The sequence below is a fragment of the Leopardus geoffroyi genome, chromosome C2 (genome assembly GCF_018350155.1).
Source record: "Leopardus geoffroyi isolate Oge1 chromosome C2, O.geoffroyi_Oge1_pat1.0, whole genome shotgun sequence".
Classification (NCBI taxonomy): Eukaryota; Metazoa; Chordata; class Mammalia; order Carnivora; family Felidae; genus Leopardus; species Leopardus geoffroyi.
This window is the reverse complement of record NC_059333.1, coordinates 132,445,837-132,461,668: the sequence shown is the minus strand read 5'-3', so window position 1 is coordinate 132,461,668 and position 15,832 is coordinate 132,445,837. Positions and strand designations below refer to the sequence as shown.

Sequence of the window (15,832 nt, the reverse complement as noted above, 5' to 3'; positions counted from 1 at the left end):
TGCCTCCATTTTCACCAATGCCTTTTGACAATCTGTAAAGTGCCCTTGTCACTCTGGGCCGGTGGTTTGTACTCATCCTCCTACTTTTTCTCTCTCCCTATTCCCTTCGCAGTGACCTGTCAGAGAGATTCATTAGCTGACCTCATGTTCCTGGTGGATGAGTCAGTGGGCACCAGACAAAACTTAAGGAACCTGCAGAATTTCCTGAGGAATATTACTGCCTCCATGGATGTGAGGTTCAGCTGCACGCGCCTCGGGCTTATGAGTTTCAGTGATAGAGCAGAGACTATTTCTTTTCTAAAATCAAACACAACCCAGGATGAATTTCAGCAGCAAATCCAGAAGCTTTCTCTCCGGACGGGGAGAGCCAATGCTGGTGCTGCCATTGAGAAGATGAGACTAGAAGCCTTTTCAGAGTCTGCTGGCAGCAGAAGGGCAGAGGGGGTGCCTCAGATCGCAGTCTTGGTCACTCACAGACCCTCAGAGGACACGGTACGTGATGCTGCACTGCGGCTTCGGATGCAGGACGTGACTGTGTTTGCCGTGAACATCCAAGGGGCGAACGACACCCAGTTAGAAGAAATAGTGTCTTACCCTCCGAGACAGATGGTTTCCATGCTCAAGTCCTATGCCGACTTGGAAACTTACAGTAAGAAATTCCAGAAAAAGCTGCAGAATGAAATTTGGTCCCAAATTTCTACTCGTGCTGAGCGAGTGGACCTTGACAAAACTGGTAAGTTTTTAAAAAATACTTTTCTTGTTATTAAAGTACTATGAGTAGTGGCCTAGGGCAAGGGCAGGAGCGAGAACTGACTGTACTTGGCTAAGGGAACATGAGTAGTTAGGAAAATGTTCCAAGACTAGATTTTGGTTGTGGTGGCAAAACTTGATGAATTTACCAAAAATCATTGAAAGATTACAACGCGTGAATTCTTCAGCGTGTCAATCGTACTGCAATTAAATGTAAAAAAATAATAGGTGTTAGTTAAAAAATAGTTTGATAGTATTGATGAACATGAAGAAAATAAAATCATCTGTAATCCTATCGTCCAGACAAAACCATTTTAACGTTTATTTCTCATGTCATTTAGTTTCTTCTCTTTCTCTATGCTACGTACACACAAGCACACACACACACGTTTTTCAAAGGTAGTGTAGCCTTGTATATGTTAGTGCTGTTCGACAGAACTTTCCGTGACGATGGAAATGTTCTCCATCTGTGATGTCCAGTAAGGCAGTCACTAGCCACGTGTGACTGTTGAGCGCTTGAAATGTGGCTAGTGTAACAGAAGATCTGAAATTCAAATTTAATTTAATTTGAACTCATTTTATTTTTTTATTTTTATTTTTTTCTAATTTTTTTTTTAACGTTTATTTATTTTTGAGACAGAGAGAGACAGAGCATGAACAGGGGAGGGGCAGAGAGAGAGGGAGACACAGAATCCGAAGCAGGCTCCGGGCTGCGAGCTGTCAGCACAGAGCCCGACGCGGGGCTCGAACTCATGGATCATGAGATCATGACCTGAGCCCAAGTCGGACGCTTAACCGACTGAGCCACCCAGGCGCCCCGATTTGAACTCATTTTAGTTTTGATAGCCACATGTGGCTGATGGCTGCTGTATCAGTGCAGGAATATACAGTTGGGTAACTTGTATCAGTCACAGTTACATTTGGGTGTGACTAACAGAAATAAAAACAGCAGTGGTTTAATCGGGATAAAACTGTTTTTTTCTGTTGCACAATAAGTCCTAAGGTAGGTAGACACAGCTGGTACACCACAGAGTCAGAGACCATGTCTCTTTCGACATTATTGTTTTTTATTTATTTATTTATTTATTTATTTATTTATTTATTTATTTATTGCTGTTTGTGGTTTTTAACTCCCAGGAACATAGTCCAAGATCATTGCTCTAGGCATCCCACTCACATCCAGCAAGCAAGAACGAGAAAAGAGAAGGAAGAGGTCAGGCTTCCATTTCCTTTTCTTCAAAGATATTTCCAGAAATTACACACATCATTTCTGCTTACATCCCAACGGCCAGAACTTGGTCACGTGTCACACCTAAATTGTAATTTGGCAGCATTCGCATGGAAAAGAATTGTAATCTTCCAATGACATTGAAGGCTGATTTTAAACTCATACGAGTCAATTGAAGGTTTAGTAAGAATGCATCCTGGGCTGGCCCTGGGTTTTCTGTGGCCCGTATACATAGCAGCAAGAAACAAGTCCTCTGTTACCTCCTAAGTGACGGGTGGGGAAGCTGCTCAGAATGGCAGTCACCTTGGTCTAGTATGAACTATTAGGGCATAGGGGGGATGTGTAGTGTGGCCTCTCTTAGAGATTTTGAAATGATGTGACCAAAAAATGGTCACATTTATTTTTGTTACAGAAATTCTAAATGGGGGTGCCTGGGTGACAGTCAGTTAAGTGTCCAACTTTGGCTCAGGTTATGATCTCATGGTTCGTGGGTTCGAGCACCTGTGTTGGGCTCTGTGCTGACAGCTAAGAGCCTAGAACCTGTTTCGGATTCTCTGTCTCCCTCTCTCTCTGCCCTTCCCCTGCTTGTGCACGTGTTCTCTCTTTCTCTCTCTCTCTCTCTCTCTCTCTCTCTCAAAAATACAAAATAAACATTTAAAAAAATTAAAAAAAGAAATTCTAAATGGGAAGGTATGGAACCAAGGCTAATGGCAAGGGCCATCCAAGGGGGATAGCTATCCTCCATGAGGCCTCCAGTAGATGGCTTCTTGTTAATTCAATGGCTCTCAAATATTGGTACTTGACTTAGGTTGGGTTCCTCAGAAGTAGATGCCAGACAAGGATTCATGTGAAATGGATAGATTTTGATTAGAAAATATATCCAGGGAAAATTGGAGATTGGTAGGAAAGGGAGAGTTGGGACCAGGAGGGGAAGGACGATAAGCCAAGTTTCCTAGAGTTCAATTCCACAGGGCCGTCCTAGGGACAATGTGGGTTAAATCTTAGAATTGCTCCTGTCAGGGGGCAGTGTAGCTAGAGAATTTATATTCCAGCACATGAGAGAATGTAAATTTCCAGGCACTTCTTCAAGCCCCTGGCAAGAGGGTTCCAGGAACCTGAGAGCAACCCACCCATAAACAGCCCTAGGTACTAGCCGTTAGAGAGAAAGCCCTGGGAGCCAGTGGGCACAAATGTGGTGAAGGGCTTGAGGGGATACAGGCTAAGCACCAACAGCATCTGCTGTAAACTTACCAGAGTGTCCTGGGGGAGTTTATCACTAATTCATTGGCCCAAGCCCTACCCGAAATCTAATGAATTAGTGTCAGAGTAGGGCCTGGGCGCTTGCATTTTAGTAAGCCGCCCTTTGAACTTCTGTTAGCAGTGTTTAAGAACCTCAACCTTAGAGAATTTGCCATGGTCTGGAGTGTGGTGCCGGCTTTGTAGTTTCAGAACGGTAAAATACAGAGAACCAATCTACATTGACTTCGTTACTGTATCCACCACATCTGTCACGTAGTATGTATCCAGTTTTTTAAAATCACACTTCATTGAATCAAGGAGACGCTCACATTAATCAAACCAAGAGACTGATGTATAGAAAAAAGAGTGATGGCGGGGCGCCTGGGTGGCTCAGTCGGTTAAGCGGCCGACTTCGGCTCAGGTCACGATCTCGCGGTCCGTGAGTTCGAGCCCCACGTTGGGCTCTGGGCTGACAGCTCAGAGCCTGGAGCCTGTTTCGGATTCTGTGTCTCCCTCTCTCTCTGACCCTCCTCTGCTCATGCTCTGTCTCTCTCTCTCTCAAAAATAAATAAAACATTAAAAAAAAAATTAAAAAAAAATAAAGTCAAATATTCAGGGGCACCTGGGTGGCTCAGTTGGTTAAGCATCCAACTTCGGCCCAGGTCATGATCTCAGAATTCGTGGGTTCGAGCCCCGCGGCGGACTTTGTGCTGACAGCTCAGAGCCTGGAGCCTGCTTCAGATTGTGTATCTCCCTCTCTCTCTGCTCATCCCTGCTCGCTTGCTCACTCTCTAAAAAATAAGTAAACATTAAAAAAAAAAGAATAAAATAAAATATTTAAAAAAATAAAGTCAAATATATAGATTTCTCTCTCTGTCTCTCTGTATAACTGTACAGGTGAGACCTTGGGCCAGGGGACACATTCTTCTTTGACATTGTCTAGCCAACGTTTTGTGATAATGACAGTATTCTGTATTTACACTGTTGGATATGATAGGTATTAGCCATTTGGGGCTGTTAATCACTGGAAATATAGCTAGTGCAACTAAAGAGCTGATTTTTGAATTTTATTTAATTTTAAGTAGTTCCAGTTTACCTTTTAATAGTAATATCTGACTAGTAGCTAGTATATTGGACAACACAGTTCTAGGGGGGTTGCATGGGCATTGCCTTGGTTGCCCACTGTGACTCATATTGTTTTCCTCCTTCATTGCTGATCACCACTATCTTTCTTCTGGAGAACACCTCATTCTTCTTCATTAGGTTTATATAAATCAATCTATCTTTACTGATATCAGGTTTTGCTGGCCTGGGATCAACCCTGTCTTTTGCAGATAACTGCTTATCTTCCTCCTAATATTTTATATGTCAATTTCATAGTTTAATTCTCAGGTCCAAACTTATTTCCAGTATTTCTGATTTCTTAGGGACCAACTCCCCATAGCCTAAAGTAGTGTCAATAGCTATAAATTACCAAAAAGCTGTGAATAAAGAAACTATTTCTGAAATACCTAAATAGTCTTGTATTTTAAGGGTCTTTCAACACACTCAACCAGATAACTATGTAAATAATCTAAATTTTTAAATTATGCTTTTTCTCCTACCCAATTGCAATGAGTAATTGATAGAGTTATAAATAGACTATTAGTAAAGTTAAAGCATGTTTTACTTTGTTCCAGGGCTTTAAGAAAGGAAGAAACATTGAGGAAGGAACAACAAAGGAAGGAAGGAACATTGAGAGTGTATTTATTTATTTATTTGATATTTATTTTTGAGAGAGAGAGAGAGAGTACACATCTGAGCTGGGAAAGGAAAGGCAGGGCAGAGAGAGAGACAGAGGGAGACAGAGGATTTGAAGCAGGCTCCATGGTCATAGCAGAGAGCCCGATGCAGGGCTCAACCCCATGAGCCGCGAGATCATGACCTGAGCCGAAGTTGGATGCTCAACTGACTAAGCCACCCAGAGTTCTTTTATTTAAAATTTTTGGTTGAAATCTTGCGATGGAACAGGCATACTGGGTAGAAGCAGAGAAGTTGACAATCTCTGCCCTCATGGGGACACTCTGGCAGGAAGCAGTCTGTGCTCATTAAAAAATGATTAAGGCGGGGCGCCTGGGTGGCGCAGTCGGTTAAGCGTCCGACTTCAGCCAGGTCACGATCTCGCGGTCCGTGAGTTCGAGCCCCGCGTCAGGCTCTGGGCTGATGGCTCAGAGCCTGGAGCCTGTTTCCGATTCTGTGTCTCCCTCTCTCTCTGCCCCTCCCCCGTTCATGCTCTGTCTCTCTCTGTCCCAAAAATAAATAAACGTTGAAAAAAAAAATTAAAAAAAAAAAATGAGTAAGGTAACTTCAAAAAGTATGGCTATCATAAAGAAAATAGAGAGGGTAATAGGGTAGACGATGACCAATGTGCTTTAGCTAGAGGGGAAGAGAATGCCTTTTTGAAGAACTGACATTTGAGTTGGTATATCCATGATGAGATAAGAAGGAATCAGCTATGTGAATGTTTAGGGAGAAGATTATTCCAGCAAGAGAGAGGAGGGCAAGTACAAAAGCCCTGGGGTACATTCAGAGTACAGAAAGCAGCCTGGCGTGGTTGGAGCACAGCGAGTAAGATGAAGAATTGCTCGAAATAGGGTCTGAGAGAAAAACAGGGAGAAAGTTCAGGCCAGATTTATATTTTTAAGTTCTAAATGCAATGATAAACCATATAAGTAGGAGAGTAATATGATCTGGCTCTAGTTTAAAAAAAAATTAATGTTTGTTTATTTTTGAGACAGAGAGAGATAGATCATGAATGGGGGAGGGTCAGAGAGAGAGGGAGACACAGAATCCGAAGCAGGCTCCAGGCTCTGAGCTGTCAGTACAGAGCCCGACATGGGGCTCAAACTCACAGACCATGAGATCATGACCTGAGCCGAAGTCAGATGCTCAACTGACTGAGCCACCCAGGTGCCCCTGGCTCTAGTTTTAAATATACTGTTCTAGTTGCTCTGGGGAAAAGAGGATATTGAGGAAGTAAGAGCAGCAGGTCCTCTCCTCCATTGCATTTCTCGGGAAATGATAAGGCATAAACTGTCTGAAAAGGCAGGTGTCAATACTATACAATTTAACTTACAGCCTGGAGACTTGGGAATCTGGTCCTGCCTTTTAATTAACTTTCAGTGTGACCTCAGGCAAAGTACTAGGTGTCACTCTGTTGCAATTTCCCACCAGGTTGTTGTGAATTTCAAAGGAGAAAATGGGCATGAACAGGCTCGATGAAGCACACGGTCTCTGCGTAAATGATGAAGAGTTCTCATTCTCCAGAACCTTCACAGCCTCATGTTCCTCTACAAACCCTCTTGCAAACTTCCCTCCAGATATTTCTGTAATTAACGAAGAATGCATTTTCCACATTTTTTTTTTTCAGGCTGTGTGGATACAAAAGAGGCTGATATCTATTTCCTCATCGATGGCTCAACTAGCATAAACAGAACGGGGTTTGAGCAGATGAAGGAATTTATTTTGGCAGTGACAGAAATGTTCAGCATTGGCCCAGACAAAGTCCAAGTTGGAGCTGTACAGTATTCAGATAAGATAAAAGTGGAGTTTCACATCAATGACAATTCTAATAATGTGGATTTAAGAAAGGCTGTTCTGAACATCAAGCAACTCAACGGAAACACAGATACTGGGAAAGCCCTGGGTTTCATGCTGCAAATAATAAAAGAGGGAAAGAAGCGTAGGACAAGCAGTGTTCCCAATTATCTCATTGTGCTGACTGATGGGAAGTCCAGGGATGAAGTCCTGAAGCCTGCTGAGAGATTAAGGGACGAACAAATCACCATTCATGCGGTTGGCATTGGGGAGGCTAACAAAGAAGAACTCCGACAAATTGCTGGGGAGGAAGAAAGGGTTAACTTTGGGCAGAACTTTGATTCTTTAAAGAGAATAAAAAATGAAGTTGTTCGCAAAATCTGCACTGAAAAAGGTGAGCAAAACAAAGAAGGCTTTATTCTCTGCACCCTCATGGGTTGCTTCCTGCAGGCTGATAGCCAGGCTGAGACCAGGAGTGATGCGACCAGTTTTCTGGTTAACATTGTTGCTAACTTCCTTTGTCACCACGGAGGATTCAGCCCCTTACTTTAAACCAGTTGCCAAGATTGGAGAAGCCCTCCACAGACAGATGCCCTGAGGCCATCTTGGGGGTCGTAAGCAGGAAGGTTGCTGAGAGTATTGTGGCCTTGACAAAGCCCACCAGTATGGCATGTAAGAGTGTGTGTGTGTGTGTGTGTGTGCGTGTGCACTAATTGAAGCAGATGAGCACATGGAAAGAAAACGGGCTCTGGCTTTGAGTAGGTTAGGATTCAACCACTTTCCTGCTTGACCTTCAGACTTCCTCATCTATAAAGCAAGGGTAACACCTACATCCTAGAATCCTTACAGGTTCAGCATAAGAAACATCAACCATCATTCCTCTATTATGAATGCTTATCTAGTACACATATAACAATTGTTTATTTTTATCTGTACCAGAAACACATATCTGCATTTTCGTTCAGACTAAAATTACGTAAGTAAAGTTAGGAAGAACAATTTGCAAATACCTGTACCCGATCGTGATTTCTCTTATTAGGAGCAGCGACTTACTAACTGAAGGTGGTATGTGTTGGTTTGCTAATATTAGCACATGAAAATTTTGTCTGCTGAGAGGCATGTTACCTTATTGGTTAAGATAAAGGATGCTGGAGGCAATGAGGTAAAGTTCAAACCCCAGCTATATTAGCTGTGGACCTTGAATAGTTCACTTACTATCCACCTGCCTTAATCACTGAGGGTAGGCCTAGCTTCCAGGTGAAGCTTGAAGGTGATAAGGCATGTGGAACACTTAGAAAAATGCACGTGGGCACTTAGTCAGTGCTACATAAAAATTAGCTATTGCACAAGTTGGCTAAAGTCACGGCTGAGAAAAAGAGAAGGATTTCCATTTATTTGAACTTACAAAAGTGAACATTCTGGAATGTTGTGAGTCACTAAAATCCAAAGATAAATCAGCAGAGCTCACAGCAAAATCCTAAATCGCATTATTGTTCATTGTTCTCCCTGTTACAGACAGTAGTAGAGTTGGGTCTTCAGGATGCTCTAGAAAGAGTACAAGAGTAAAAAGTTCCCCAGAATTTCCTGGGGATGACGCAAAGAAAAGTAAAAGGGTTCCAGGAAACATAAAGTAGATTGCATCTTGGTCACTCCGAGGGAGACAGCCCTGGGCCAATCTGAGGAGGTACGGCACGTCTCCTGTAGGTCAGGGGGTTGCACTTGAGGTGCCTGAACATTGGCACACCTGGAAGAGGAGACAAGCTGTGGACAAGGAGATGATCCATAAGATGGTAAACAGAGAGAGGCAGGAAAGCTAAGGAACCAAAGCCTTTGGGCCTAGAAAAACACTGACTAGTTTCAGGGCAGATGCAGACGGAATGAGACACATTGTACCTATTGCTGAGGGGACAAGATAAGAGGCCATAACAAAAAGATCCCAAACTACACAACACAGAATATTATTTCTGTCTTGCATAACAGTCCAGGGGGAGCAGGGTGCAGATTTAGCAGAGAGGCTCTTGCAGGCTCAGCATACAGCTCCCATCTTTAGGTCAATGGTGAAGCTCCGGTTCTCTTCACCTTGCACTTGTGGAAAGGGAGAAAGAGCCAGGGGAGCCCATCACACTGCCCTGTTTTAACGTTAAGACCCACAAGTGGCCAAATCACTTCTGCTCCTGGCTATTGGAAAAACGTAGTCACAGGGCCACATCTGCTTCGAGGAAGGCTAGAAAAGTGATACTTACCTGGACAGTCATCTGTCTAGCTGAAATTATATCGGCATGGAAGAATGGGAGACCAGATATTAGAGGACAGGAAATAATCTTGTCCCAAGCAGATCTAAGGGGGTATACCAAACCACATGTAAAAGTCTACTCCTTTTACACGTTTCATGGAGGAGAGGCTTCCACACTTCACAGCAGTGGGGCCTTGCCAAGGCCACAAACATCTTTAATGACCTCTCTATCTATGACTTTCAAGATGGCCTCAGGCAGCTTGGATCTTACATGGTGGCTTTAATGCTCCCTGGTTGTCCTTACACAGGTTATTAAAAAATAATAAGCATTGTCTTATTCCTCTTTGACTAATGCTAATTGTTCATTTTCAAATAGTATGGGATAGACTCTGTGAGAGTTAAGGGAAGGACTGCTAAGAGAATGGCAGTGATAGCAGGTAGAGAAAAGGGTTAAGACTAAGGAGATACATGCTAATGACAGTATATTTGCATTGTATACACACACACACGTCTGTATCATGAATTAATAACACCATTTTTTTCTATGGCTTACAGAAATTGGTCTTCTGTGTGTACACACACACACACACACACACACGTCCATTTCTAACCAGTAGAAAATCTACAAACTTTAGGTATAAAGGAATGATCCTTTATTTATACATCCATGTTGAATGGATATGTGCTTACTAATGTACTTACTATTTCTAGTAAAAGTTTTTCACCCCGGTTTCTAATACTGATTCATAGTGTTTATCAAATCAGTGTAAATTATCCCAGAAAATAAGGCTGTGTAAAGATTGCTTAGAATTTTTTGTTTCAAGATTATACATAAAACCCAGAAATATTAGTCCTATGGACATAGGGAATTGATTACCTTTTCTCTTATTCCTTTTTTTGATCACCATCACATCCTTTAACACATAACCTGATACTTGGCATTTCATATACCTCAAGAATTATGAATGAATGAACTATGCTTAAATGAATGATGCATGGGTGAATGAATATACACTTTGGAAGTGGCATTTTCTCTTAAAACTTGTTGGATAATATTCAGTAGATTTCTGATTCTGGGTCCTGGTCAACAGGCCTCTACTATAGAAGCAGATAAAATTTTCAAATACAATAGCAGGTGTTTGAGTTAATTTTTGATGTTTTCTGACTAATGCATTTCTTTCTTGCTTGCTGCTTCTCTGTGTTTTGAAAATTACATCAACCTGGTCTTTTTGACAACGGGCAGGATGTGAAGACATGAAGGCTGACATCATGTTTCTGGTGGACAGTTCTGGCAGTATTGGATATGAAAATTTTGGAAAAATGAAAACCTTCATGAAAAACCTATTGGCGAAGATTAAAATTGGTCCAGACAAAACTCAGATTGGTGTCGTTCAGTTCAGTAATTATAATCAGGAAGAATTCCAGCTTAATAAATACTTTACACAAAAAGAAATTGCTGATGCAGTAGACAGAATGTCTTACATCAACAGTAACACTTTGACTGGAAGTGCACTAACCTTTGTAGCTCAATACTTCACCCCCACCAAGGGGGCCCGTGTTGGGGTCAAAAAGTTTCTTATCCTCATCACGGATGGAGAGGCACAAGATTCTGTTAGAGAACCTGCTAAAGTACTACGGGACAGCGGTGTCATCATCTTCTCCGTGGGAGTATATGGCGCCAACAGGAGGGAGCTGGAGGAGATCAGTGGGGATGGCAAGCTGGTCTTCCAAGTCGAGAAGTTTGATGATCTAAATGCAATAGAAAACGAACTCATTTTTCGTGTATGTGCTCTCCACGGTAAGTGACACTGTTACTCTTCAGGACTCAAGGGCATGGGCTGTTGACTTCATGGGATGAGCAGTGGGCTGTACCACGGGCTTGGACTGTATCTGGACTTTAGTGTTAAGTTTCAGTCTTGTCTTGTCTGTGTTGTGGAAACACCTGTAACCTCCAGGGATATTCCAGTTTAACAATTTTGCCCTCTAGTTTGGCAACAAAATAGTCTGGCTGTGGTGACTTCAAGTATATTCCCACAGGTTCTCAGAATTTCTTATCGAACTTCCACATTTTTAACTACGTCCATACCTAGATTTTTCAGAGCCAATTTTTAATCTCAAATGATTGCCCAGAATTGTTCCTGGCCTACCAATAACCAGTGTCAAATAGTAAATAATTAGAGACACAAATTCATCTTCCTCTTAGTTAAATTAAATCCAATGTCCTAAGCATAACCCCCTAAATATCCCCTGTATTTTAAAGATATAGTGTGTATTTTCATTCTTTTGCATTTTTCTTCTTCACCACTATCAGAGAGATAGTTTACATTTGCCTTTTCATGTATCTATCGCTTTGGAAAATTTCAAGTTGTTACTTTTTAAAAATGATTGCTTGGGATCATTTTATCTCACGAACTGTCGTACTTTAAAACTTGTGTTGAGCAAATCTTCAGTTTGAGTCCATCAACTTTAATGGCTCTTAATAGAGAAGTTGCTATAAATACACATGTAAGACTAAAAACACCTGTGCTTTTAAATCTGCCACGTGCTGTTACCTGTTTTTTGGGCACCACTAAGAGAACATGCTGAAATATTAGTAAATTTGTTGTATCTTGTTCCCCTAGCAACATAGAGACCTTTGGACTATATTATTCAGAATTATGTGTGAGAAATCTTTACAAAGGTAACAAGCAAAATGTCTTGGTCTAAGTCTGAGTTTTAGACAGTGGCTCTGTGAGTTCTCTCTTAACAGCTTAGTTAAAATGGCAATGATTTGTGAAGTGCCTGGGTGGCTCAGTTGGTTAAGCATCCAACTCTTTTTTTTTTTTTTTTTAACGTTCATTCATTTTTGAGAGACAGAGGAGAGACAGAGCATGAATGGGGAAGGGGTAGAGAGAGGGAGACACAGAATCTGAAACAGGCTCCAGGCTCTGAGCTGTCAGCACAGAGCCTGACGCGGGGCCCGAACTCACGAACCCGTGAGATCATGACCTGAGCCAAAGTCAGACGCTCAACCGACTGAGCCACCCAGGTGCCCCATGCATCCAACTCTTGACCTCAACTCAGGTCTTGATCTCAAGGTTGTGAGTTCAAGCCCCGCATTGGGCTCCACGCTGGGTGTGAGCCTGCTTAAAAAAAAAAAATGGCAATGATTGTCAAATTCTTAGTAATGTTGAGACATTCTAAGAAAGGTTTATCTTAAGGTCACATCCCCACCTTTGAAATCCATGGGGCTTTTCCTGGCATTTCTTCATTTTGATAAATATAATGCTGGTGGAGGCCCTTTCTATAGCATAAGGTGAAATTTCCCTGGCTTACACATTAGATCGACTCATAAACCTCAAGTCATGACTAATCACTAAATCTTGGTGGGTCATTGCCCCAGGTTCCATTGCATCTTAGGCTTGAGAATTTGAGACCTCATTGCCAGAAATAAGGATTGGAGTTACCATATATAGGTAGAAAGTGGAGAAAGTGAAATTCCGAAAGGCATATGCTTAAGTTACTGAGGGAAGAAAAAAAGGGGAGAGAAACCCCATACTTTGGAGACCTATCCAGAGTGGTCACTTGGCTTCTGATGTGGAGGAGAGCTTAGGGCTGAGGTGAGGGGATAGGGGCCTTAGCTCTCCCTACTTGGGGCCTTTCTGGGTTCTAACTCAGGAGATCAGGAGAAGGAGCACAAATGAATGCCGAGAGGCACGGTGCATTTGGGAAAGTTAGCCGACCAGAAGCTGAAAAGACAGCTGGAACTAGAGGGAGTAAGATAAAAAAAATCCCAGCTTATACAGGGAGCCTCTGAGCTCTTTAAAACAGCAAGCCAGTTTGGCAAACACTAGTCATGTCTCACCATTACATTGACATTGATCTACCTTCTGACATTTCCTTTCAGTTGAAAGCCTGCCGAGCAAAAGACATCCTGTGTCCTAATGAGATGTAGCAGAACAAAGTGGCGTGGCTTAAGAAACACTGACCACAGAGCCATTGTCAAGTACAATGTCCTTGGAATCAGGGGTAGCTTGTACATCACTGAGGCTCAGTTTCTTACTCTGTAAAACAGAGTAAGCCCTCTCTAGCAAGTAAGGCGCGGTGTCTGGCACATAGTAGGTTCATGGCAAATGTCGGTTTGCTCCCCCTTCTCAACTGTCTGTGTAGGATATACTGCAGAAAGATTGTGATGCCTGCTTCCTTATTCTTCCAGATTGTAAAAATATTAAGGTGTTAGACATCGTGTTTGTGCTGGATCATTCAAGCAGCATAGGTACAAAAGAGCAAGAAAGCATGATGAACCTAACTATCCATTTGGTGAAGAAAGCAGATGTTGGCATCGACCGCGTTCGGATTGGAGCTCTCAGATACTCAAATGATCCTGAGGTTCTTTTCCACCTTAGTAGATACTCAAGTAGATCTGCAATTGTTGAGAATCTGAGGACACGCAGGCACACCGGAGGGGATACCTGGACTGCCAAGGCTCTCGAACACACAAACATAATGTTCACAAAAGAACATGGCAGCCGCATCGAGGAAAACGTGAAGCAGATGTTGATTATCATCACCGATGGGGAGTCCCATGACCGAAGTCGGCTCAATGACACAGCATTGAAGTTAAGAAACAAAGGCATCAACATCTATGCAGTGGGTGTAGGAGAGGCCAACCAACTTGAACTCGAGGCTATCGCAGGGAATAAAAGCAATACTTTCTATGTAGGAAATTTCACCAAACTGGAAGATCTTTACCGGCCTCTGCAAGAAAGAATGTGTATCAACGCACATGAGCGTAAGTTGTGATTTTTAAAGTTTCTGTGGGGGTAGCAATAAAAGGTTAAGCAAGAAATAAATTAAATCTTGGCTTCCCATTACCTGGGTGTCATGGCTGAACATCTCTCTGCTCAGGCTATATTTTCTCATCTCTCAAATGCATTGATTGAACAAGATCTGAAAGTTCCCCTCCCACCACGGTGTGCATTGAAGAGCTTATGGAAGGAAGTTTCAGAAATACTCTTTGAGGTCTTGCCACCTTGTTGCCTTTTCCTTGGCAGAAAGGAACTCTACTTAGGATTGTATTCACCTTACCCCATTTCAGGGCCACTTGTACTATTCCATTTGCATAATAGTCTCAGCACAACCACTGAGCACCAGTTTCAGGCCAGACTCGGGTGGAGAGTTACACGGTTTGACAGATAGACTTTTGTCTTCAAAGATCCAGGGCCTTCTAACTGGGATTAGAGACATTCTCTAGGGCCACAGGAGGTTCAAGTGGTCTGATGTGCTTTTCTGGATAAGGGCCACTAATGCAGAGGAAAGAATATGGGAGTTCAATAGGGAGTCATGGAGGCTGGTGGGTAGGAGCAGGGAGGGAAGGGACCTAAGCTGATTCCATGAGATACCACTAGGGTGGAGTAGTCTGGAGGCATCATACCTGAGGAAAGTGTAAGATTTGCCACCTGAGCTCAAAGTGAGCAATGAATTAATCTTCTGGGTTTCAGATACAGAATGATGATGGTATTATCCGTAAGAAAAACAATTGTGACTTCTCCCAAGGCAGCGGGGCCTTCTCAGTTCTGCCGGTTCTAGCCTGTCCCTGGACTCCCACCGTGAAATTTAGTCTCCTTGCCCTTCATCTTGCCACCTTTGATTCCGTTCTCAACACTGAGTGATCTTCCTAACACACACTGGACCGTGTCACTGCTCTGCTCACAGTTTACAACTGCTGACCTGCTGAGTTCCATCTAGCCTTGCCCACAGCTCCAGCCTCACCTGCTGCCCCTCCCCCCTTCACAATCTCTCCTGTCGATCTGAAATGGCATCTCTGTACACAGTATTCTACCCACCACAAACATGCCAGCCCAGCATTTTCCCTGGCTACATCTAGCTTAGCTGCCATGTTGCAGCCTTTGTGCGCCAGTTTCCCGCCCCAATACCTGGCGGTGACCCCACTGTGTCTCCCAGCTCCTGCGCCTTCTGTCGCTCCTGGTGGTAGCACTGAATGCAGATTCGCTGTTTCCTTATCTGTATCTGTTGCAAGACTGTGGCCTCCTTGGGCAGGCTTGGCCCCTTGTTAATCATTGGGTCCCCACCAAATCTAGTACGTCACCAGGATACATGGTCTTTTCCTACAGAGATGGAAGCGGTTTTATTCTCCTGTCCCGTGCATACCTTTCAGAGGCAGATGCTGAGGCGGAGTTTAAGATGCAAGATGTTTTTTAGGGATCCACACCTAGGAAAAAAAAGTGGAAAAAAGTGAAACAGTGATGCATGCTTGACAGAGCTCCAAACCCGGCAAAGAGCTCTGGAGCATGCATTGCCCATCAGCGTTGTCCAGCATCAGACTAAGCTGGCTGGGCGGTCATACTCCCTTCTCACTTAGTCCCCAGATGTGAGCTGCCCTGGGCAGGGCACGGTCTTTGGCAAGACATCTCCCTGTAGTAAGGCTGACCCTGAAGGAGTCGACAGCCGGACGCCCTCTGTTGACCATGCGCCCACAACCAGGCAGTAAATCCTTCCTTGAAAGTCTATCTGGGCAGCCCAGCTGTGTGCCTGCCAGACCACCCTTACAAATGATTTTGTGGCAGTGGGCATCCCTTTGTTTCAATTGCCTTTAGTAATCGCTTCAGTGCTGGCCCTGTCCCAGCCATTGCATTTGATTGGAACAGAGCATAGAAGATTATCCCTTCGTTATGGGACATTTCTCATTGGATTTCAGGGAGATGACCCCATGCTGTGTTTACTAGCCATTAGCACTTGTCCCATTCAGTTTTAATATGTGGGGTATGATATTATAAGAAAACTGCAGTAGAAAAAATACTTTTATT

At 43.1% G+C, this 15,832-nt stretch overlaps 1 protein-coding gene across 3 annotated transcripts in view; it reads left to right on the top strand.

The window, feature by feature from the left end:
• COL6A5 (collagen type VI alpha 5 chain) overlaps window positions 1-15,832 on the top strand; it is a 125,936-nt gene that overhangs the window by 37,993 nt on the left and 72,111 nt on the right. For all 3 annotated transcript variants that reach the window (XM_045503670.1, XM_045503669.1, XM_045503668.1), the window contains exons 4-7: window positions 113-733; window positions 6,627-7,187; window positions 10,270-10,824; window positions 13,222-13,797. In XM_045503670.1, coding sequence (XP_045359626.1) covers window positions 113-733; window positions 6,627-7,187; window positions 10,270-10,824; window positions 13,222-13,797 — 2,313 coding nt within the window. The remainder of the gene's footprint in view (window positions 1-112; window positions 734-6,626; window positions 7,188-10,269; window positions 10,825-13,221; window positions 13,798-15,832) is intronic.